Genomic DNA, 25,345 nt, shown 5'->3' with positions numbered 1-25,345 from the left:
TTCGACCGTGTACCCCGGGAAGTCCTGTGGGGAGTGCTCAGAGAGTATGGGGTATCGGACTGTCTGATTGTGGCGGTCCGCTCCCTGTATGATCAGTGTCAGAGCTTGGTCCGCATTTCCGGCGGTAAGTCGGACACGTTTCCAGTGAGGGTTGGACTCCGCCAAGGCTGCCCTTTGTCACCGATTCTGTTCATAACCTTTATGGACAGAATTTCTAGGCGCAGTCAAGGCGTTGAGGGGATCTGGTTTGGTGGCTGCAGGATTAGGTCACTGCTATTTGCAGATGATGTGGTCCTGATGGCTTCCTCCGGCCAAGATCTTCAGCTCTCGCTGGATCGGTTCGCAGCCGAGTGTGAAGCGACTGGGATGGGAATCAGCACCTCCAAGTCAGAGTCCATGGTTCTCTCCCGGAAAAGGGTGGAGTGCCATCTCCGGGTTGGGGAGGAGATCTTGCCCCAAGTGGAGGAGTTCAAGTACCTCGGAGTCTTGTTCACGAGTGAGGGAAGAGTGGATGGTGAGATCGACAGGTGGATCGGTGCGGCGTCTTCAGTAATGCGGACGCTGTATCGATCCGTTGTGGTGAAGAAGGAGCTGAGCCGGAAGGCAAAGCTCTCGATTTACCGGTCGATCTACGTTCCCGTCCTCACCTATGGTCATGAGCTTTGGGTTATGACCGAAAGGACAAGATCACGGGTACAAGCGGCCCAAATGAGTTTCCTCCGCCGAGTGGCGGGGCTCTCCCTTAGAGATAGGGTGAGAAGCTCTGCCATCCGGGGGGAGCTCAAAGTAAAGCCGCTGCTCCTCCACATGGAGAGGAGCCAGATGAGGTGGTTCGGGCATCTGGTCAGGATGCCACCCGAACGCCTCCCTAAGAAGGTGTTTCGGGCACGTCCGACCGGTAGGAGGCCACGGGGAAGACCCAGGACACGTTGGGAAGACTATGTCTCCCGGCTGGCCTGGGAACGCCTCGGGATCCCCCGGGAGGAGCTGGACGAAGTGGCTGGGGAGAGGGAAGTCTGGGCTTCCCTGCTTAGGCTGCTGCCCCCGCGACCAGACCTCGGATAAGCGGAAGAAGATGGATGGATGGACTATAACTACAAAACAAGGAAGTAGTGATGGGTCCGGCAACACCGATGCATCGGCGCATGCGTCGAGCTCATAGAGCAAAACCCTGTGTCGGTTTTAGAAAGTCACGTGACCGATCATGAGCTGTTTTGGTCACGTGACCGATACGCCAACTGTGTCGCCTCCTCTGTGCCCTGTGAGCGGCTCTTTTCTACAGCCGGAGAAATAATAACTAAGAAGAGAAATCGTCTAAAATGGAATACGTCGGAAAAACTTTTTTTTTTTTTTTAAATAAAAATGTGTAAAAAAATAAAATTAAAACAATTCCCAGTCCACAATCATCCACAACACGTTCTCTTAGATTTCCATGTTATGATACATGTTCACATTATTTATTGACTGTATCTAAAAAAGATACAAATATATTTTTATTTAAATGAAGATATGAAATAATCCTAAATGAAATACAATGACTTGGTTTATATTATTGTATATACTAGGGCAGGGGTCACCAACGCGGTGCCCGCGGTCACCAGGTAGCCCGTAAGGACCAGATCAGTCGCCCGCTGGCCTGTTCTAAAAATAGCTCAAAGAGCAGCACTTACCAGTGAGCTGCCTCTATTTTTTTAATTGTATTTATTTACTAGCAAGCTGGTCTCGCTTTGCTCGACATTTTTAATTCTAAAAGAGACAAAACTCAAATAGAATTTGAAAATCCAAGAAAATATTTTAAAGACTTGGTCTTCACTTGGAATAAGCGGTAGAAAATGGATGGATGGATGGGTCTTCACTTGTTTAAATAAATTCATTTATTTTTTACTTTGCTTCTTATTACTTTTAGAAATACAATTTTAGAGAAAAAATACAACCTTAAAAATGATTTTAGGATTTTTAAACAAATATACCTTTTTACCTTTTACATTTCTTCCTCTTCTTTCCTGACAATTGAAATCAATGTTCAAGTAAATTTATTTATTTTTTATTGTAAAGAATAATAAATATTTTAGCTTCTGTTTTTTCGACGAAGAATATTTGTGAAACATTTCTTCAAACTTACTATGATTAAAATTCAAAAAAATTATTCTGGCAAATCTAGAAAATCTGTAGAATCAAATTGAAATCTTATTTCAAAGTATTTTGAATTTCTTTTAACATTTTTGTTCTGGAAAATCTAGAAGAAATACTGATTTGTCTTTGTTAGAAATATAGCTTGGTCCAATTTGTTAAATATTCTAACAAAGTGCAGATTGGATTTTAACCAATTTAAAACATGTCATCAAAATTCTAAAATGTATCTTAATCAGGAAAAATTACTAATGATGTTCCATAAATTATTTTTTTAATTTTTTCAAAAAGATTCAAATTAGCTAGTTTTTCTCTTCTTTTTGTCGGTTGAATTTTGAATTTTAAAGAGTCGAAATTGAAGATAAACTATGTTTCAAAATTTTATTTTAATTTTTTTCGTGTTTTCTCCTCTTTTAAACCGTTCAATTAAGTGTTTTTTTCATCATTTATTCTCTACAAAAAACCTTCCATAAAAGGAAAAATAAATGTATGACGGAACGACAGACAGAAATACCCATTTTTTTATATATATCAATTTATTTATTTAGCTATTCTTGTTTAAATCACACTTACGTGTAACTTACAAATGACAATATATTTATTTATTTAAGTGTGTATCAAACTGGTAGCCCTTCGCATTAATCAGTACCCAAGAAGTAGTTTTTGGTTTCAAAAAGGTTGGTGACCCCTGTACTAGGGCATCAAATCAGTGTCAGTTGAGTCGGTCCATAGGTTGCCTGTAGGGATTTTTAATGTCCAGCAGATGTCAGTATTTAGTGACACAGTATCGACACAGTATCAATACAGTTTTGCAATGTGTCGAAACGCTTCATGACGCCTCATCAACCCATCACTAGCAGAAACTATGAACAACTAAACAAAACACTAACTGTGGCTTAATAAACAAAAACTTACTTGGCATGGAACCGGCATGAAAAAAAGAGGAGCAAGGGTCATAAGGGTGTGGAGAGTGCGCAGAAGCATAAATGCGGGGGATGTCGTCAGAACGAAAAACTAAAAAGAATGAACTTAAATACCATGGACATGATTAGTGAAAGCAGGTGCGTGACTCAAAACGTGAAACAGGTGCGTGACGTGACAGGTGAAAACTAATAGTTGCTATGGTGACAAAACAAAAGTGCACAAAAAGTCCAAAAACCAAAACGAACATGACCAAAAACAAAAACATGATCACACAGACATGACACCCACAGGTGAACAGGCTAATTGGGAACAGGTGGGTGCAGGCCCGGCCCTAACCAATCTGGCGCCCTAGGCAAGATTTTAGGTGGCGCCCCCCCACATCGGCAGTGAAGTGTATATACTCACAAGAAACCGAATAGCTTTGTCTTTGACCTTTTTTTTTACTTAAAGAAAGCAAATTAACAATCAGAATAGTTAACAAGATAAAAAAAATATGAATAAATAAATGAATGCAAAAACTAAAAAATGAATATATGAAATACAATATTTTTTACATACATATTGCTTAATTTACATTAATGATGTGCACTTTAACAACTAGGCTTACAACTATACCTAATATATAAAGGGGTGGAAAAGTGACTATTACCTGCAGGGCAAACATTAGCTAACCAGAAGGCAATAACAATGTAAACAAAAAACACCTGCTTAAAAGATCTAATACAAATGTCCCTGAGGAATGTAAGGTGGGAGTACTGTAATTACCTAACGTTACATTATTATTTTCCATAACAATTTAGCCCCCTCCACAATATTAACCCGACGTTAAAACAGAACTAGCTATTTATTGATTAGCAATTGCCGAATCATGTAACATTAGCTTAATGCTAAAAAGCCAGGTTACTATCACATTCTGTAACAGACAAATAATTTCATGTAGGCTAACATTACCTACCTGCTACCTCTTGTCTTTTTCTCGTTTCTTCTCCTCTTCTTTTCTCTTTTTTCTTCCCTGGGCACCTGACAGTTTTGGCCGTTTTGACATCTTGTGTTGATTTTTTGATGTGGTGACGTCCAAAAAGAGTCATGATACGGGAAGGGAGGGGGCGCACCGTGCGGGGGGAGGAGGGGCGGCGTAATGTTGTAACAAATAATCTTTCTATTAAATAGGCTTTACTTTGCATTTTAATTAACGTGGGATTATTTTTTGTATTTAGAAATAATAGTACCAACTTTTTTTTTTTTTTTTTTTTCTCCATTTGTGGCACTGGCGTGGCGCCCCCTGATGGACGGCGCCCTTAGCATTTGCCTATACGGCCTATGCCATGGGCCGGCCCTGGGTGGGTGCCATGATTGGGTATAAAAGCAGCTTCCATGAAATGCTCAGTCGTTCACAAACAAGGACGGGGGTGAGGGTCACCACTTTGTCAACAAATGCCTGAGCAAATTGTTTTAAGAACAACATTTCTCATCCAGGAATTTAGGGATTTCACCATCTACGCTCTGCAATATCATCAAAAGGTTCAGAGAATCTGGAGAAATCACTGCACAAAAGCGATGATCTTACGGACTGTTGATTCCTTTAGGCATCAAAAAGAGACATCGGTGTGTAAAGGATATCACCACATGGGCTCAGGAACACTTCAGAAAGCCACTGTCAGTAACTGCAGTCGGTCGCTACATCTGTAAGTGCAAGTTAAAACTCTACTATGCAAAGCCGAAGCCATTTTATCAACAACACCCAGAAACGCCGTCGACTTACAAAGTGAAAAAGTGTTGTGTGGTCTGACGAGTCCACATTTCAAATTGTTTTTTGGAAACTGTGGATGTCGTGTCCTACGGAACAAAGAGGAAAAGAACCATCCGGACTGTTCTAGGCGCAGAGTGGAAAAGCCAGTGTGGAGGTCTTGCTCCTCCGCCGGGTTCCTTGGACCACCAGTGATAGACATAACAGATGCGTTCATGGTTAAGAACAATGATTTATTTTTCCTTAACCGCCCCTTCTCGTCCTTTTCAGCTATCAGGTCTTGTCAGTTCTGTCCGTCTCGCTCTCTCTCGTTCGTGTTCGTCCTCGTGTTCGTGTTCCACCATCTACCACCCCCCCACCCCCCCTCTCCTTCCCGACTGCTGCCTTTAACAGAGCGACAGGTGATCAGACAAACACTCCCAGGTGGGTCATCTACGCACCTGTCGCTGATCTTGAAGCCGGTCCTGGCACAACCCGCTTCGCTGCAGTCCCGCAGGCCACGCCCCCCCTCCCCCACAGCCAGCATGTGTGATGGTATGGGGGTGTATTAGTGGCCAAGACATGGGTAACTTACACATCTGTGAATGCACCATTAATGCTGGAGCAACATATGTTGCCATCCCAGCAACGTTACCATGGACGCCCCTGCTTATTTCAGCAAGACAATGCCAAGCCACGTGCTACAACAGCGTGGCTTCGTAGTAAAAGAGTGCGGGTACTAGACTGGCCTGCCTGTAGTCCAGACAGGGAGACTGTTGAACAAGAATGGGAAAGAATTCCACTTCAAAAATGTGTCTCCTCAGTTCCCAAACCTTTACTGAGGGTTGTTAAAAGGAAAGGCCATGTAACACAGTGGTAAAAACGCCTTTTTTTGCAATGTGTTGCTGCCATTCAATTCTAAGTTCATGATCAGGGCCGGCCCGTGGCATAGGCCGTATAGGCAAATGCTAAGGGCGCCGTCCATCAGGGGGCGCCACGCAAGTGCCACAAATGTTGAGAGAAAAAAAAAAAAAAAGAGAAAAAAAGTTGGTACTATTATTTCTAAATACAAAAAATAATCCCACGTTAATTAAAATGCAAAGTAAAGCCTATTTAATAGAAATATTATTTGTTACAACATCCCCCCCCGCACGGTGCGCCCCCTCCCTTCCCGTATCATGACTCTTTTTGGACGTCACCACATCAAAAAATCAACACAAGATGTCAAAACGGCCAAAACTGTCAGGTGCCCAGGGAAGAAAAAAGAGAAAAGAAGAGGAGGAGAAACGAGAAAAGACAGAGGTAGCAGGTAGGTAACGTTAGCCTACATGAAATTATTTGTCTGTTACAGAATGTGATAGTAACCTGGCTTTTTAGCATTAAGCTAATGTTACATGATTCGGCAATTGCTAATCAATAAATAGCTAGTTCTGTTTTAACGTCGGGTTAATATTGTGGAGGGGCCTAAATTGTTATGGAAAATAATAATGTAACGTTAGGTAATTACAGTACTCCCACCTTACATTCCTCAGGGACATTTGTATTAGATCTTTTAAGCAGGTGTTTTTTGTTTACATTGTTATTGCCTTCTGGTTAGCTAATGTTTGCCCTGCAGGTAATAGTCACTTTTCCACCCCTTTATATATTAGGTATAGTTGTAAGTAAAAAAAAAAAGGTCAAACACAAAGCTATTCGGTTTCTTGTGAGTATATACACTTCACTGCCGATGTGGGGGGGGGAGCCACCTAAAATCTTGCCTAGGGCGCCAGATTGGTTAGGGCCGGGCCTGTTCATAATTATTTAGTTTCTCAGTGTGAACATGAAATATCTTGTCTTTGCAGTCTATTCAATTGAATATAAGTTGAAAAGGATTTGTTGTATTCTCTTTTTATTTACCATTTACACAAGGTGACAACTTCACTGCTTTTGTACAAAGAAGAAATGGATTGTCTGTAAAAAAAAATACAAAAAATAAGTTTAAAAAGATATATAAAAATGTGTCCATGTGCAGCAGAATAAAAGAGTTATTCCAAAGTGATGTTGACGGAGGCCAAAGCGTCCACGGCCCAGCGAGGGTACAGGTCGCAGGAGGGGAACAGCCGTCGCATAAACGTGCGTATAAAATCCGGGAAGCGGCCCTCCACGATGCTCTGTCGCACGCAGCGCATCAGGTTGAGCTGCGGGTGAGGGGAAATAAATATATTTGTTGTTTGAGCAGGGCCACAATAACCACATGTGACCGGAAGCACATTCATTCTTCTCAATTTGCACTCTCACACTGCAAAAAGTCAGTGTTCAAAAACAAGAAACAATTAAAGCTGCAAGCATTGGTCGGGCCCGCGTATTTGGCAGGTGCTAGTCCTAAGTGTCCCAATACTTTTGTCTACTTTTAGTCTGAAGTGTCCCAAGACTTTTGTCTAGTGTACCTACCTTGTCTGCATTGTGTGGGCATGTTGGTGCTTCCTGCTTTTAAGCAGCCATCTTAAAAAAACAGCAGCGCAGCAGCATCAGCGCAGCGGGTCTTTGAAGGCTCATAAAATCAAAACCGGAGCAGTTAGAAAAAAAGCGCTTCTGTCGTTGTAATCACAAGGGTTCAATCTCTCTCCTGTGTTAGTTTGAAGCTGAAACAACAAACACGCTCAGAGGAGTTCGTTTTTGAAAGAAGGTGACCGGTTTTTACAAAAAAATTGTTTTGAAGAGGGAATAGCAAACTTCCTGTTGATTTTTCAATCTATGAAATGTAGGTCTAAGTGAGACCTACATAGAGGTTTTTGTTTCATGTCTCTCCGACTTTCCCAGTGGGAGTTACAGGCAGTTTTGTCATTTTTTTTCTTCCGAGGAGCAGTTTTTTTTGCGTTTTATTAAAAAATTGCAGTAGAGCGCAATTTTTAGATTTGGGGTTAGGTTGTTTTTTTTTTAGATCGCAATTTTAGCCAGTCTTGATGTGTGTGTTCAGTTTGGTGAGTTTTGAAGCATGTTAAGGGGGTCAAATTACAGCTCAAAGAGGCAAAAGTGACTGTTTTTAGTACTTTTTTGTCTTGAAGGGGGAATTACCAACTTCCTGTTGATTTTAGCCCGAGAATGTACTATAATGAAAGGTTTTTGTTTCATGTCTCTCCGACCTTCCTAGTGGGAGTTACAGGCAGTCTAGTTTTTTTTTTTTCTAGGGGGCGTTGGAGCGCAATTTTTATTTTTGGGGTTTGGTTTTCTCATCAAAAGGCAATTTTCGCAGGTCCTGACGTGTGCGTCAAATATGGTGAGTTTTGAAGCATGTTAAGTGGGTCAAATTGCAGCTCAAAGAGCTGCAATAAAACCTTACAAATTCAATAGGTCCTTATGTCCCATTGCATAAGGTTATGCAATGGGCCATGCGGGCCCTAATAATACAAAAATGAGGGGTATTTTATTTGAACTAAGCAAAATGATCTGCCAATAGAACAAGAACATTTGGCTTGTCAAGACTTTCCAAAACAAGTTAAATTAAAGCTGCAAGCAGCATTGGTCGGGCCCGCGTATTTGGCAGGTGCTAGTCCTAAGTGTCCCAATACTTTTGTCTACTTTTAGTCTGAAGTGTCCCAATACTTTTGTCTAGTGTACCTACCTTGTCTGCATTGTGTGGGCACGTTGGTGCTTCCTGCTTTTAAGCAGCCATCTTAAAAAAACAGCAGCGCAGCAGCATCAGCGCAGCGGGTCTTTGAAGGGTCATAAAATCAAAACCGGAGCAGTTAGAAAAAAAGCGCTTCTGTCGTTGTAATCACAAGGGTTCAATCTCTCTCCTGTGTTAGTTTGAAGCCGAAACGACAAAACGCGCTCAGAGGAGATAGTTTTTGAAGGAAGGTGACCGGTTTTTACAAAAAAATTGTTTTGAAGGGGGAATAGCAAACTTCCTGTTGATTTTTCAATCTATGAAATGTAGGTCTAAGTGAGACCTACCGTATTTTCCGCACTATTAGCCGCACCTAAAAACCACAAATTTACTCAAAAGCTGACAGTGCGGCTTATAACCCGGTGCGCTTTATATATGGATTAATATTACGATTCATTTTCATAAAGTTTCGATCTCGCAACTTCGGTAAACAGCCGCCATCTTTTTTCCCGGTAGAACAGGAAGCGCTTCTTCTTCTACGCAAGCAACCGCCAAGGTAAGCACCCGCCCCCATAGAACAGGAAGCGCTTCTTCTTCTACTGTAAGCAACCACCCGCCCGCGTAGAAGAAAAAGCGCGCGGATATACCGTACGTTTCATTTCCTTTGTGTGTTTACATCTGTAAAGACCACAAAATAGCTCCTACTAAGCGTCAGGGATCCGGTTCATGAAAAGACGCAATCTCTCCATCCGCACACGGATTACTATTTCACAGCAACTGATATTCCTGTGAACCGCACTGTGGATACAACGGGAGCACGTACGGTGAATATTCGCACCACAGGGAATGAGAAGTCATCCTTCACTGTGGTTCTAGCTTGCCATGCTAATGGCCAGAAACTTCCACCCATGGTGATATTCAAAAGGAAGACCTTGCCAAAAGAGACCTTTCCAGCCGGCGTCATCATAAAAAGCTAACTCGAAGGGATGGATGAAGAAAAGATGAGCGAGTGGTAAAGGTAAGTTTAAGTTTACGCGAAGAGGCCGGGTGGCTTTTTTCACGCAGCTCTGTCCATGTTGATATACGACTCCATGCGCGCCCACATCACGCTGGTTTTAATATATTATTAAAGTTTGACTGACCTATTTGACTGTTTTTTTGACATTCCTTTAGCGCAGTTAGATGCGGCTTACAACACGGGGCGGCTTATAGGTGGACAAAGTTTTGAAATATGCCGTTCATTGAAGGCGCGGCTTTTAACCCAGGGCGCCTTATGGTGCGGAAAATACGGTACATAGAGGTTTTTGTTCCATGTCTCTCCGACTTTCCCAGTGGGAGTTACAGGCAGATTTGTCATTTTTTTCTTCCGAGGAGCAGTTTTTTTTGCGTTTTATTAAAAAATTGCAGTAGAGCGCAATTTTTAGATTTGGGGTTAGGTTTTTTTTTTAGATCGCAATTTTTGCCAGTCCTGATGTGTGTGTTCAGTTTGGTGAGTTTTGAAGCATGTTAAGGGGGTCAAATTACAGCTCAAAGAGGCAAAAGTGACTGTTTTTAGTACTTTTTTGTCTTGAAGGGGGAATTACCAACTTCCTGTTCATTTTAGCCCGAGAATGTACTATAATGAAATCTAGGTCTGAGTCAGACCTACATAGAGGTTTTTGTTTCATGTCTCTCCGACCTTCCTAGTGGGAGTTACAGGCAGTCTAGGTTTTTTTTTCCCCTAGGGGGCGCTAGAGCGCAGTTTTTATTTTTGGGGTTTGGTTTTTTTATCAAAAGGCAATTTTGGTGTGCGTCAAATATGGTGAGTTTTGAAGCATGTTAAGTGGGTCAAATTGCAGCTCAAAGAGCTGCAATAAAACCTTACAAATTCAATAGGTCCTTATGTCCCATTGCATAAGGACTCCCTGTGGGAGTCCTTATGCAATGGGCCATGCGGGCCCTAAAAATACAAAAATGAGGGGTATTTTATTTGAACTAAGCAAAATGATCTGCCAATAGAACAAGAACATTTGGCTTGTCAAGACTTTCCAAAACAAGTTAAATTAGCTAACTTCAATGAACCCAAAAATACCTTAAAATAAGTATATTCTCACTAATAACAAGTGTACTACTATATGAGTACCTATTTTCTATTGTTTCATTGAAAATAAAACAGCAAAGTCCATTTGGCTGTCATCTAGAAGCATTTAAGTCTCATCTTAAAACTCATTTGTATACTCTAGCCTTTAAATAGACCCCCCTTTTAGACCAGTTGATCTGCCGTTTCTTTTCTTTTCTCCTCTGCTCCCCTTTTCCTTGTGGGGGGGGGGGGGGCACAGGTCCGGTGGCCATGGATGAAGTGCTGGCTGTCCAGAGTCGGGACCCGGGGTGGACCGCTCGCCTGTGCATCGGCTGGGAACATCTCTGCGCTGCTGACCCGTCTCCGCTCGGGATGGTGTCCTGCTGACCCCACTATGGACTGGACTCTTACTATTATGTTAGATCCACTATGGACTGGACTCTTACTATTATGTTGGATCCACTATGGACTGGACTCTTACTATTATGTTAGATCCACTATGGACTGGACTCTTACTATTATGTTAGATCCACTATGGACTGGACTCTCACAATATTATGTTAGATCCACTATGGACTGGACTCTCACACTATTATGTTAGATCCACTATAGACTGGACTCTCACACTATTATGTTAGATCCACTATGGACTGGACTCTCACAATATTATGTTAGATCCACTATGGACTGGACTCTCACACTATTATGTTAGATCCACTATGGACTGGACTCTCACTATTATGTTAGATCCACTATGGACTGGACTCTCACTATTATGTTAGATCCACTATGGACTGGACTCTCACTATTATGTTAGATCCACTATGGACTGGACTCTCACACTATTATGTTAGATCCACTATGGACTGGACTCTCACACTATTATGTTAGATCCACTATGGACTGGACTCTCACATTATTATGTTAGATCCACTATGGACTGGACTCTTACTATTATGTTGGATCCACTATGGACTGGACTCTCACACTATTATGTTAGATCCACTATGGACTGGACTCTCACACTCTTATGCTAGATCCACTATGGACTGGACTCTCACACTATTATGTTAGATCCACCATGGACTGGACTCTCACACTATTATGTTAGATCCACTATGGACTGGACTCTCACACTATTATGTTAGATCCACTATGGACTGGACTCTCTCACTATTATGTTAGATCCACTATGGACTGGACTCTCACTATTATGTTAGATCCACTATGGACTGGACACTCACACTATTATGTCAGATCCACTATGGACTGGACTCTCACACTATTATGTTAGATCCACTATGGACTGGACTCTCACACTATTATGTTAGATCCACTATGGACTGGACTCTCACTATTATGTTGGATCCACTATGGACTGGACTCTCACACTATTATGTTGGATCCACTATGGACTGGACTCATACTATTATGTTAGATCCACTATGGACTGGACTCTCACTATTATGTTGGATCCACTATGGACTGGACTCATACTATTATGTTGGATCCACTATGGACTGGACTCTCACTATTATGTTAGATCCACTATGGACTGGACTCTCACACTATTATGTTAGATCCACTATGGACTGGACTCTCACTATTATGTTAGATCCACTATGGACTGGACTCTCATACTATTATGTTGGATCCACTATGGACTGGACTCTCACTATTATGTTAGATCCACTATGGACTGGACTCTCACTATTATGTTAGATCCACTATGGACTGGACTCTCACACTATTATGTTAGATCCACTATGGACTGGACTCTCACACTATTATGTTAGATCCACTATGGACTGGACTCTCACACTATTATGTTAGATCCACTATGGACTGGACTCTCACACTATTATGTTAGATCCACTATGGACTGGACTCTCACACTATTATGTTAGATCCACTATGGACTGGACTCTCACACTATTATGTTAGATCCACTATAGACTGGACTCTCACTATTATGTTAGATCCACTATGGACTGGACTCTCACAATATTATGTTAGATCCACTATGGACTGGACTCTCACTATTATGTTGGATCCACTATGGACTGGACTCTCACACTATTATGTTGGATCCACTATGGACTGGACTCATACTATTATGTTAGATCCACTATGGACTGGACTCTCACTATTATGTTGGATCCACTATGGACTGGACTCATACTATTATGTTGGATCCACTATGGACTGGACTCTCACTATTATGTTAGATCCACTATGGACTGGACTCTCACACTATTATGTTAGATCCACTATGGACTGGACTCTCACTATTATGTTAGATCCACTATGGACTGGACTCTCATACTATTATGTTGGATCCACTATGGACTGGACTCTCACTATTATGTTAGATCCACTATGGACTGGACTCTCACTATTATGTTAGATCCACTATGGACTGGACTCTCACACTATTATGTTGGATCCACTATGGACTGGACTCTCACACTATTATGTTAGATCCACTATAGACTGGACTCTCACTATTATGTTAGATCCACTATGGACTGGACTCTCACACTATTATGTTAGATCCACTATGGACTGGACTCTCACACTATTATGTTAGATCCACTATGGACTGGACTCTCACACTATTATGTTAGATCCACTATAGACTGGACTCTCACTATTATGTTAGATCCACTATGGACTGGACTCTCACACTATTATGTTAGATCCACTATGGACTGGACTCTCACACTATTATGTTAGATCCACTATGGACTGGACTCTCACACTATTATGTTAGATCCACTATAGACTGGACTCTCACTATTATGTTAGATCCACTATGGACTGGACTCTCACACTATTATGTTAGATCCACTATGGACTGGACTCTCACACTATTATGTTAGATCCACTATGGACTGGACTCTCACACTATTATGTTGGATCCACTATGGACTGGACTCTCACAATATTATGTCAGACCCACTCGACATCCATTGCATTCGGTCTCCCCTAGAGGGGGGGGGGGGGGGGGTTACCCACATATGCAGTCCTCTCCAAGATTTCTCATAGTCATTCACATCGACGTCCCACTGGGGTGAGTTTTTCCTTGCCCTTATGTGGGCTTTGTACCGAGGCTGTCGTTGTGGCTTGTGCAGCCCTTTGAGACACTTGTGATTTAGGGCTATATAAATAAACATTGATTGATTGATTGATCTGTTTTAATTATGAGACACAATTATGTCAAAGTCATGAATTTTTTTTTCATGCTTGAATTAAGAAATGATTACTTTAAAAAAAGTAGTTGTATACTTGTGAGTAGGGATGATGTTCGAAACCGGTTCTCCCGGTTCTTCGATAAGAAAAGAACCTATTCCATGGACTCGCATCCCTTTTTGAGAACCGGGTCCCGTTATCGAGGCCACTATAGTAAAGAAAAAGAGTTGGTTCTTTATTCCAATCCCTTTTTTTTTACTAGGAAATGCCCTGTGGCACGTCCCAGGAAATGACGTAGCTCAGTCATTAGGCGGCAGATACAGAAAGCAGCAACAACAATGGACCGGAAAAAAAACGTCTCAAGGCATGGCTTCATTTTACAAAAAAATACGAGGAGGAAACGGCTATCTGCAATTAATGCCAGGCTTCGCTCTCATGTAAGGGGGGGAGTAAAACAAGCATGTTGAAACATGTTCAGGCTGCACATAACCTGAAGGTTAGAGAAAGGTGTCGTGGAGAAGCATGCTTCTCTTCCTCTGCTTCAACCTGCAGCGCCAATTCCAGTGATCGTGCTGGTGAGTAACTAACGTTAACTGTTGCTGGTTAATTTCCATATCTGCTCACTCGTAGCCTTTAGGCTAAAACAACGTTAGCTCGTATGTCAATCCAGGATTGCAGTAATGTTAGCTAGACTAACGTTAACTAAGCATAGTCAGTGGCTAACGGTAACATCAACGTTAGCCTTTTTGTTAACGTTATCTTGTAGCCTACACCAGTGGTTCCCAACCACTGGTCCGTAGATCGATTGGTACCGGGCCGCAAAAGAAATAAAAATAAACTTATTTTTTATTTTTTATTAAATCAACATAAAAAACACAAAATACACTTACAATTAGTGCACCAACCCCAAAAAAACTAAAAAAAATATTCTGGTTCCTACATTATATATCAATACAGTCTGCAGGGATACAGTCCGTAAGCACACATGATTGTATTTTTTTATGACAAAAAAATAAAAATACTATACCATGGGTAACAACAGTCAATATTTATTTATTTTATTTTTTTAGGGGGATAACAACAGTCATATATATATATTTTTTTTATATATATAAAATAAAAGTGAGCTTTTGTTAAACCAAATATTATGTTTTTTCCCCACATACAACAACCTATCTGGATTCCATAAGAGAATCGATAAGGAATCGGTTCGATAAGAAGATTCGATAATGGCCTCGAACTCGATTATTTCTTAACAAACATCATCCCTACTTGTGAGTGTTGATGACACAGCTTTGCAACACTTGATATTCTAGTTTCAAGCATGTTTTACTCAATATAGGTCATCACATCTCAGCAACAAGCTGTAATATCTTACTGAGATCATTTAGGACCAAAACACTTAAAACAAGTAAAACACTCTAACATAAAATCTTATGTATGGTCCCGGGATGCCCAAAATGTCCATAACACACCTAGCCGAGTCCCACAGGGGGGGATAAAAGTTGGAAAAGTCGGCAAAAGTCCCAAAAATGTTCAAAACACCTACCCAGGTTGGAGTCCCACAAGTCTCGCCGCCGGCCAGGATGCCCAAAATGTCCAAAACGCGCCCAGCAAAGTCCCAAAAGGCGGGAGAAAAGTGAGAAAAGTTGATAAAATGTTCAAAAATCACACCCGGGTTCAAGGTTGAGACTCATGTGGGACTCCAACCTGGGAAGGTATTTTGAACATTTTTGGGACTTTTGCCGACTTTTCCAACTTTTAACCCCCCTCCCCGTGGGACTTTGCTGGGTGTGTTATGGACATTTTGGGCATCCCGGCCAGCAGTGGGACTTGTGGGACTCCAACCTGGGTAGGTATTTTGAACATTTTTGCGAACTTTTGACGACTTTTCTCACTTTTGCGTTTTGGACATTTTTTGCATCCCGGGACTTGTGCGGCCGGCGGCGTGACTCGTGGGACTGGAACGCAGGGAAGTATTTTGGACAAAATTGGGACTTTTGTCCATTTCGGCCGCCTTTTCCCCTCTTCTTCCCCGCCTTCCTGTGCACCATTGTGGGTGTGTTTTGAACAAAAATAGTTTCAAGCATGTTTTACTCAATATAGGTCATCAAATCTCAGCAACAAGCTGTAATATCTTACTGAGATCATTTAGGACCAAAACACTTAAAACAAGTAAAATAACATAAAATCTTATGTATGGCCGCGCAAGTCCCAGGATTCCCAAAATGTCCATAACACACCCACAGGGGGGGATAAAAGTTGGAAAAGTCGGCAAAAGTCCCAAAAATGTTCAAAACACATACCCAGGTTGGAGTCCCACAAGTCTCGCCGGCCGGGATGCCCAAAATGTCCAAAACGCGCTAAGCAAAGTCCCAAAAGGCGGGAGAAAAGTGAGAAAAGTCGGTAAAATGTTCAAAAATCACACCCAGGTTCAAGGTTGAGACTCATGTGGGACTCCAACCTGGGAAGGTATTTTGAACATTTTTGGGACTTTTGCCGACTTTTCCAACTTTTAACCCCCCTCCCGTGGGACTTTGCTGGGTGTGTTATGGACGTTTTGTGCGGCCGGCAGTGGGACTTGAACCTGGGTAGGTATTTTGTACATTTTTGCGAACTTTTGACGACTTTTCTCACTTTTGCGTTTTGGACATTTTTTGCATCCCGGGACTTGTGCGGCCAGCGGCGGGACTCGTGGGACTGGAACGCGGGGAAGTATTTTGGACAAATTTGGGACTTTTGACCATTTTGGCCGCCTTTTCCCCTCTTCTTCCCCGCCTTCCTGTGCACCATTGCTGGGTGTGTTTTGGACAAAAATAGTTTCAAGCATGTTTTACTCAATATAGGTCATCAAATCTCAGCAACAAGCTGTAATATCTTACTGAGATCATTTAGGACCAAAACACTTAAAACAAGTAAAATAACATAAAATCTTATGTATGGCCGCGCAAGTCCCAGGATTCCCAAAATGTCAATAACACACCCACAGGGGGGGGGGATAAAAGTTGGAAAAGTCGGCAAAAGTCCCAAAAATGTTCAAAACACCTACCCAGGTTGGAGTCCCACAAGTCTCGCCGCCGGCCGGGATGCCCAAAGTGTCCAAGACGCGCCCAGCAAAGTCCCAAAAGGCGGGAGAAAAGTGAGAAAAGTTGGTAAAATGTTCAAAAATCACACCCAGGTTCAAGGTTGAGACTCATGTGGGACTCCAACCTGGGTAGGTATTTTGAAAATTTTTGGGACTTTTGCCGACTTTTCCAACTTTTAACCCCCCTCCCCGTGGGACTTTGCTGGGTGTCTTATGGACATTTTGTGCGGCCGGCAGCGGGACTTGTGGGACTCCAACCTGGGTAGGTATTTTGAACATTTTTGGGGACTTTTGACGACTTTTCTCACTTTTGCGTTTTGGACATTTTTTGCATCCCGGGACTTGTGCGGGACTCGTGGGACTGGAACGCGGGGAAGTATTTTGGACAAAATTGGGACTTTTGACCATTTTGGCTGCCTTTTCCCCTCTTCTTCCCCGCCTTCCTGTGCACCATTGCTGGGTGTGTTTTGGACAAAAATAGTTTCAAGCATGTTTTACTCAATATAGGTCATCAAATCTCAGCAACAAGCTGTAATATCTTACTGAGATCATTTAGTACCAAAACACTTAAAACAAGTAAAATAACATAAAATCTTATGTATGGCCGCGCAAATCCCAGGATTCCCAAAATGTCCATAACACACCCACAGGGGGGGATAAAAGTTGGAAAAGTCGGCAAAAGTCCCAAAAATGTTCAAAACACCTACCCAGGTTAGAGTCCCACAAGTCTCGCTGCCGGCCGGGATGCCCAAAATGTCCAAAACGCGCCCAGCAAAGTCCCAAAAAGCGGGAGAAAAGTGAGAAAAGTCGGTAAAATGTTCAAAAATCACACCCAGGTTCAAGGTTGAGACTCATGTAGGACTCCAACCTGGGAAGGTATTTTGAACATTTTGGGGACTTTTGCCGACTTTTCCAACTTTTAACCCCCCCCTCCCCGTGGGACTTTGCTGGGTGTCTTATGGACATTTTGGGCGGCCGGCAGTGGGACTTGAACCTGGGTAGGTATTTTGAACATTTTTGCGGACTTTTGACGACTTTTCTCACTTTTGCGTTTTGGACATTTTTTGCATCCCGGGACTTGTGCGGCCGGCGGCGGGACTCGTGGGACTGGAACGCGGGGAAGTATTTTGGACAAAATTGGGACTTTTGACCATTTTGGCTGCCTTTTCCCCTCTTCTTCCCCGACTTCCTGTGCACCATTGCTGGGTGTGTTTTGGACAAAAATAGTTTCAAGCATGTTTTACTCAATATAGGTCATCAAATCTCAGCAACAAACTGTAATATCTTACTGAGATCATTTAGGACCAAAACACTGAAAACAAGTAAAATAACATAAAATCTTATGTATGGCAAGTCCCAGGATTCCCAAAATGTCCATAACACACCCACAGGGGGGGATAAAAGTTGGAAAAGTCGGCAAAAGTCCCAAAAATGTTCAAAACACCTACCCAGGTTGGAGCCCCACAAGTCCTAACGCCGGCCGGGATGCCCAAAATGTCCAAAACGCGCCCAGCAAAGTCCCAAATGCGGGGAGAAAAGTGAGAAAAGTCGGTAAAATGTTCAAAAATCACACCCAGGTTCAAGGTTGAGACTCATGTGGGATTCCAACCTGGGAAGGTATTTTGAAAATTTTTGGGACTTTTGCCGACTTTTCCAACTTTTAACCCCCCTCCCCGTGGGACTTTGCTGGGTGTCTTATGGACGTTTTGTGCGGCCGGCAGTGGGACTTGTGGGACTCCAACCTGGGTAGGTATTTTGAACATTTTTGGGGACTTTTGACGACTTTTCTCACTTTTGCGTTTTGGACATTTTTTGCATCCCGGGACTTGTGCGGCCGGCGGCGGGACTCGTGGGACTGGAACGCGGGGAAGTATTTTGGACAAAATTGGGACTTTTGACCATTTCGGCCGCCTTTTCCCCTCTTCTTCCCCGCCTTCCTGTGCACCATTGCTGGGTGTGTTTTGGACAAAAATAGTTTCAAGCATGTTTTACTCAATATAGGTCATCAAATCTCAGCAACAAGCTGTAATATCTTACTGAGATCATTTAGGACCAAAACACTTAAAACAAGTAAAATAACATACAATCTTATGTATGGCCGCGCAAGTCCCAGGATTCCCAAAATGTCCATAACACACCCACAGGGGGGGATAAAAGTTGGAAAAGTCGGCAAAAGTCCCAAAAATGTTCAAAACACCTACCCAGGTTGGAGTCCCACAAGTCTCGCCGCCGGCCGGGATGCCCAAAATGTCCAAAATGCGCCAAGCAAAGTCCCAAAAGGCGGGAGAAAAGTGAGAAAAGTCGGTAAAATGTTCAAAAATCACACCCAGGTTCAAGGTTGAGACTCATGTGGGACTCCAACCTGGGTAGGTATTTTGAACATTTTTGGGACTTTTGCCGACTTTTCCAACTTTTAACCCCCCTCCCCGTGGGACTTTGCTGGGTGTCTTATGGACATTTTGTGCAGCCGGCAGTGGGACTTGTGGGACTCCAACCTGGGTAAGTATTTTGTACATTTTTGGGGACTTTTGACGACTTTTCTCACTTTTGCGTTTTGGACATTTTTTGCATCCCGGGACTTGTGCGGCTGGCGGCGGGACTCGTGGGACTGGAACCCGGGGAAGTATCTTGGACAAAATTGGGACTTTTGACCATTTTGGCTGCCTTTTCCCCTCTTCTTCCCTGCCTTCCTGTGCACCATTGCTGGGTGTGTTTTGGACACAAATAGTTTCAAGCATGTTTTACTCAATATAGGTCATCAAATCTCAGCAACAAGATGTAATATCTTTTAGATCATTTAGGACCAAAACCCTTAAAACAAGTAAAACACTAACATAAAATCTGCTTAGTGAGAAGAATGATCTTATCAGACAGAAAATAATCAAATATCACCCTTATTGGAGATATTTCATCTTACTTAGATTTCACTTTTTGCAGTGTACAAGGTAAAAAAAATAAATACAAAAACATCCCCACAGGGCGAGCTGACAGGTAACAATGCTAATATTTGACAAACACGGGGCTAAATAAAAAGGCCAGTAGTCCGCTGAGATTCGCCCTCAGGGGACCAAGAAGCATCCAATCAATGAGTCAACCAGATGGTGCAGCTTAAATGGGATAGAGAAGGCTTTCACTTAAATGCATGTGTGTGTGTGTGTGTGTGTGTTATGTTGTGGGACACATGTCTCACTACATGACCCTCCTCACTGTTTGCTTAATGTCACTTTGCAGACTTTAAAGGGTGAGTCACACGGCACACAATGTCCTGTCACACGAACGTCCGCTCAAAGTGTCCTCATAAAAAGAGCAGTGAATGAGTGTGCCTTCCTCCCAAAGAAGAAAAATACATTTCTAAATAGTTTTTCCTCTCATAGGAGAGAACAGAAATGGGTTTTAATATAAACTGGTGCCTTCACAGGCAATGTATGCAAGCTGCATATTCATACTTCTGTCATGGATCAATTCATCCATGAGAAAAAACATTGGCCCCCGGGATGATATTTGATTAGTATTAATGTAGTTAAACTCCGTAGCTGCTGCTGTTCTGCATGCACCAATACTCCATCAGTGTTGGCGCTAGGAATGATAAAAATGGGGTCCCTGGCTATCAAGTCATACAATTATGGTCCCACAGTACACTTTTGGGGTCCAACTTTTTTGTAAGCGTTTTGAAAACAAATTATTAAAATGTATGCATTATACTGTCAGTGTTGGCGCTAGGAATGATCAAAATGGGGTCCCAGGGACCCCATCAAGTCATAAAAATGGGGTCCCACAGTAAATGTTCGGGGTCCCACTTTTTTGTAAGCTTTTTGAAAACAAATGATAAATGTATGCATTATCCTGTTATATCTCACATTCTATAATGTGTTTTGGAAAAAGGTTGTCATAAATGTTACGTAATTCATTTAAATAATAATACAAAATAATTTTTTTTATGCATATGTAAATTTCAAATTCCAAAGACATGCACCTGGGGATAGGCCCCTCCCACCTCCAAAGACATGCACCTGGGGATAGGCCCCTCCCACCTCCAAAGACATGCACCTGGGGATAGGTTGATTGGCAACACTAAATGGTCCCTAGTGTGTGAATGTTGTCTATCTGTGTTGGCCCTGTGATGAGGTGGTGACTTGTCCAGGGTGTACCCCGTCTTCCACCCGAGTGCAGCTGAGACTAAGGCTGAAACGACGCGTCGACGTAGTCGACGTCATCGGTTACGTAAATACGTCGACGCCGTTTTGGTGCGTCGGCGCGTCGCATATTTACGTCACTCTACTTTACTGTCATGGCGGAGCGCAAAGCAGACGATGCGAGCGAGGGGAAAAAAGCACGCCAAAAGTCGTCAAAAGTGTGGGAGTATTTCAATAAACGGCCTAATAATGTTGTTGTATGCACACTGTGTCGAGCGGAAATGGCCTATCATAGCAGCACAACGGCTATGAACGAACATTTGAAAAGAAAACCCCCGACAGCGTTCTTGCCATCACCATCAACAAGTCAATCGTCCGCGTGCGTATACGTTGTCATTATTACACAAAAACATGAATGTGTCATTTGTATCTGCGTTGTAAATTCATAAACTAAAGCACCGTTTCGCTCTGAGAGGCGCGTTTGGCGTGCCTGTTCAGTGTTTACAAAGACGCGCTCCTCTTTAACGCTGTGGAGAGGCGGCGGCGGCCAGTGAGCGGCGAGGCGCGCCGGGAGCGATGCCGCAATCGTGCCCAGGTGCGCGATCCACGCAGTTGGAAGAGAAAAGACTTTGTGTAAAATTAAAAGATTGTAAACCTGGCAAAGCCGTCTGGCGTTCAGTCTGTCGGTCCTGAAAGAACCCCACGGCACAAGACGTGTCACAAACGCTAACGTTAATTAGTTGTGCAAATACCTTTTACAACATTAACAGTTACATATACTATGTACAAACCAACAATTAACTTTCACTTTAATCATACTATCATTGTTGTGTTATTAAGCAAAATAAGCAATACTTTTACTTTTGTTGAAATGTTTACACTGTACACTTTTTTGTATTGGATGTTTAGCTTTATTTTTGCACATTTTAGCAAATAAGCAATACTTTTACTTTTGTTGAAATGTTTACACTTGTTACAGAATATTTCCGTTTTGCACTTTTTTGTATTGGATGTTTATCTTTATTTTTGCACATTTTAAAGCAAAATAAGCAATACTTTTACTTTTTAAATGCTTATACTATTCCAGAATATTAAGATTTGCACTGGATGTTTACTTTTATATTTGCACATTAAAAAGCAAATAAGCTACTTTTAATATTGTTAAATGTTAAAAGTTTTAAATGTTTACATTGTTACAGAATATTTTGTCTTGTTGTTGTCAATGTTGACTGAGTGGCCATACTTTTTTTTTTTGTAAATAAAAGCCATGCCTTTTGAAAAAACTGGCCTACATTTATTTTTTCCTCTTCATTTTAAATAAAAAAAAAAATCGGTAAAAGGAAAAATAATCTATAGATTAATCGAAAAAAATAATCTATAGATTAACCGATTAATCGAAAAAATAATCTATAGATTAATCGATAGAAAAATAATCGTTAGCTGCAGCCCTAGCTGAGACCCCAAAAGGGACAAGCGGTAGAAAATGGATGGATGTAAATATTTATAGTTATAAACATTCTGGATGGATGGTTGCTATAGTTACCTGGTAGGCGATATTGTGGATGGTTACTATAGTTAATACAACTTGAGATGTTTCCTAGTAGGCTATGTAGTGGTTGCTGGATGGTTACCATAGTTACCTGGTAGGCGATATTGTGGATGGTGACGTGATGCATGGCTGCCGTGTCGCTTTTAAAGAGGGCGTGCAGGTACGCCCGGCTGTGTCTGGAACAGAAGACAGAAAATGAAGCGGCATTATTTATCAATTGATATCAATATATGGTGAAGGTGTGGCTCAGATGGTAGAGCGGCCATCCAGCGACTTGAGGGTTTCTGGTTCGATTCCAGTTTCAGCCACCCTAGTCAAGGCAGTTGTGTCCTTGGGCAAGACAATTCACTACCCTCGCTCTCAGTTACTACATTATATATATACTTGCAGTGTGTATATTGTACATATTACATATTGTTATGAAGGTGTCTGTTACTACATTATATATATACTTGCAGTGTGTATATTGTACATATTACATATTGTTATGAAGGTGTCTGTTACTACATTATATATATATACTTGCAGTGTGTATATTGTACATATTACATATTGTTATGAAAGTGTCTGTTACTACATTATATATATACTTGCAGTGTGTATATTGTACATATTACATATTATTATGAAGGTGTCTGTTACTACATTATATATATACTTGCAGTGTGTATATTGTACATATTACATATTGTTATGAAGGTGTCTGTTACTACATTATATATATACTTGCAGTGTGTATATTGTACATATTACATATTGTTATGAAGGTGTCTGTTACTACATTATATATATACTTGCAGTGTGTATATTGTACATATTACATATTGTTATGAAGGTGTCTGTTACTACATTATATATATACTTGCAGTGTGTATATTGTACATATTACATATTATTATGAAGGTGTCTGTTACTACATTATATATATACTTGCAGTGTGTATATTGTACATATTACATATTGTTATGAAGGTGTCTGTTACTACCGGTATATGCATACCTGCCAACTTTTGAAATCAGAAAAACCTAGTAGCCAGGGTCCAAGGGTCGCAGGCCCCGGTAGGTCCAGGACAAAGTCCTGGTGGGGGGTTCAGGTTCGCCCCCCGACGCAAAATGATTATTAGCATTCAGACAGGTTAAAATGTTGCTAAAACCATCACTTTTCTATCAGTCACAGTGACTTTTCAAAACAAAAATATTACAGCAAAAATCATATGGGTTGATTGACATGTTTATTCTGTAAGCTAACTTCAATAGTTTGAAATTATTTTGACAGTTAATGCCAGTTATCCTGTCAACCTTTCACAAGACTTCAATTTGTTAATTGAAAGTATAAACACTTTTTACAGTAAACAAATGGTAAAACAGTACTAAACAATTCCATAAAAAAAAAAATTGGTGTCATTATTAACTTTCTGTCCAAGCTTGTATAATCTACTGCCTTGTTCAATTGTAAAAAATATTCTGTGCCTAAAATTCACATTTCTATCACAATTATCATACTGTAAACATGGTAAGCTAACTTCATTAAAATTAATAGTCCTGTCAATAGCATGGAATTACAATTCAAATGTAGTTTTTTTGTAAGCCTTTCAAAAGAATTCAAAATATGAAAAATTAATGAAAATTAATTGAAGCCATCAGACACTTGAAAAGTGGCACATCACATCTCTAATGTAATCATTTGAACTTTTCAACAGAAATAGCACTGCAAAAATATTAAGGACATACTTCTGTATTTTGGTAGTTATGCTGTCAACATTTAACAAGATTTCTTCAACTTGGACTTGAAAGCATAAATAGTATAAACACTTTTAACAGTATAACAGTACTAAACAATTCCAATAGATAACATTGGTGTCATTACCTTTTTGTGGCTAAAATCCAAATGTATTCTATCAGATTTATCATACTGCAAAAATGATATGGTAACTTTATAAGTTTACTTGAAGTGGCATAAAACACTGAAAGTGATTGTTCCTATAACCCCTTTGTTTTAAATGTTTTATGCCACTTCAAGTTGTCAAAGACGTGCTGTGAAATACAGCCGACAGGATTGCGCACCAAACACGAAGCAAGGCCAAAGCGCATGCATGGTGCAGGAGAACAAAGGACTTCTTTCATTTAAGGTTTGTGATAAACCATCAAACTCATTCGTTAAAAGGACTCTATAGTAATATAAAGTGAGTTTTTCTGGACATTATCATGCAAGAAAAGTTTATTTTTGGGACCGCGATCACCGCGTAATGATTTTTAAAGGTTGCATTACAAACATTTAACTGTCCCATGTGATCAGCCAGTGCGATTGGAAGTCCATGCTCAATTATTGCCTCCGTAAATAAAACTTCGGCATTTATCACATCCAAAGAATATGTTTGGGCGACGAAAAACGTTGAAAGTTTTCCACTTGTATCGCTAGCAACGGCATTAGACTTGTGTTTATTTGTCCCAACGTGGTCTTTTACATCGCTAATTCCTCCGTGTCCGATCGAAAAATCTTGTCTGCACAAGGTGCAATTCGCCTAGTTTTCACCCTTTTTTTTTTTTAATTAATGAAAAACCGTATTTTTTTTATCACTGCAATCGTAACCCGGAATAGGTTGATGAAAACCGTACTAATTACGGGAAAACCGGAGTATCAAATCAAATCAAATCAACTTTATTTATAAAGCACATTTAAAATTTACCACAGGGGTAGCCAAAGTGCTGTACAATGAACAGGTTAAAAGATAAAACGAGTACCGAGCAAACACAACACAACACAAACAGAACACGATAAAAAATAAATAATTAAAATAGAATTAATAAAAACATAAAAACAGGATCACAGCAGGTGTATTATGGGGCGCCATTGCAGGATGGATATCACTCAGTGTTAAAAGCCATGGAATAAAAGTATGTTTTTAAGAGAGATTTAAAAACAGGAAGAGAGGAGGCTTGTCTAACACTCGGAGGTAGGTTG

The 25,345-nt window shown here is 41.2% G+C and overlaps 1 protein-coding gene across 2 annotated transcripts in view; it reads right to left on the bottom strand.

The window, feature by feature from the left end:
- Positions 1 to 6,682: 6,682 nt before the first annotated feature.
- Positions 6,683 to 25,345, bottom strand: part of qtrt1 (queuine tRNA-ribosyltransferase 1) — a 42,142-nt gene continuing 23,479 nt past the window's right edge. For both annotated transcript variants that reach the window (XM_061982279.2, XM_061982277.2), the window contains exons 8-9: positions 22,476 to 22,560; positions 6,683 to 6,957 (exon numbers count right to left, since the gene is read on the bottom strand). In XM_061982279.2, the coding sequence (XP_061838263.1) occupies positions 6,805 to 6,957; positions 22,476 to 22,560 (238 nt within the window). In that variant the 3' untranslated portion in view covers positions 6,683 to 6,804. The remainder of the gene's footprint in view (positions 6,958 to 22,475; positions 22,561 to 25,345) is intronic.

The sequence above is a fragment of the Nerophis lumbriciformis genome, linkage group LG24 (genome assembly GCF_033978685.3).
Source record: "Nerophis lumbriciformis linkage group LG24, RoL_Nlum_v2.1, whole genome shotgun sequence".
NCBI lineage: Eukaryota > Metazoa > Chordata > Actinopteri > Syngnathiformes > Syngnathidae > Nerophis > Nerophis lumbriciformis.
Note: the sequence above shows the minus strand (reverse complement) of the source record. Positions and strands in the feature narration are given on the sequence as shown.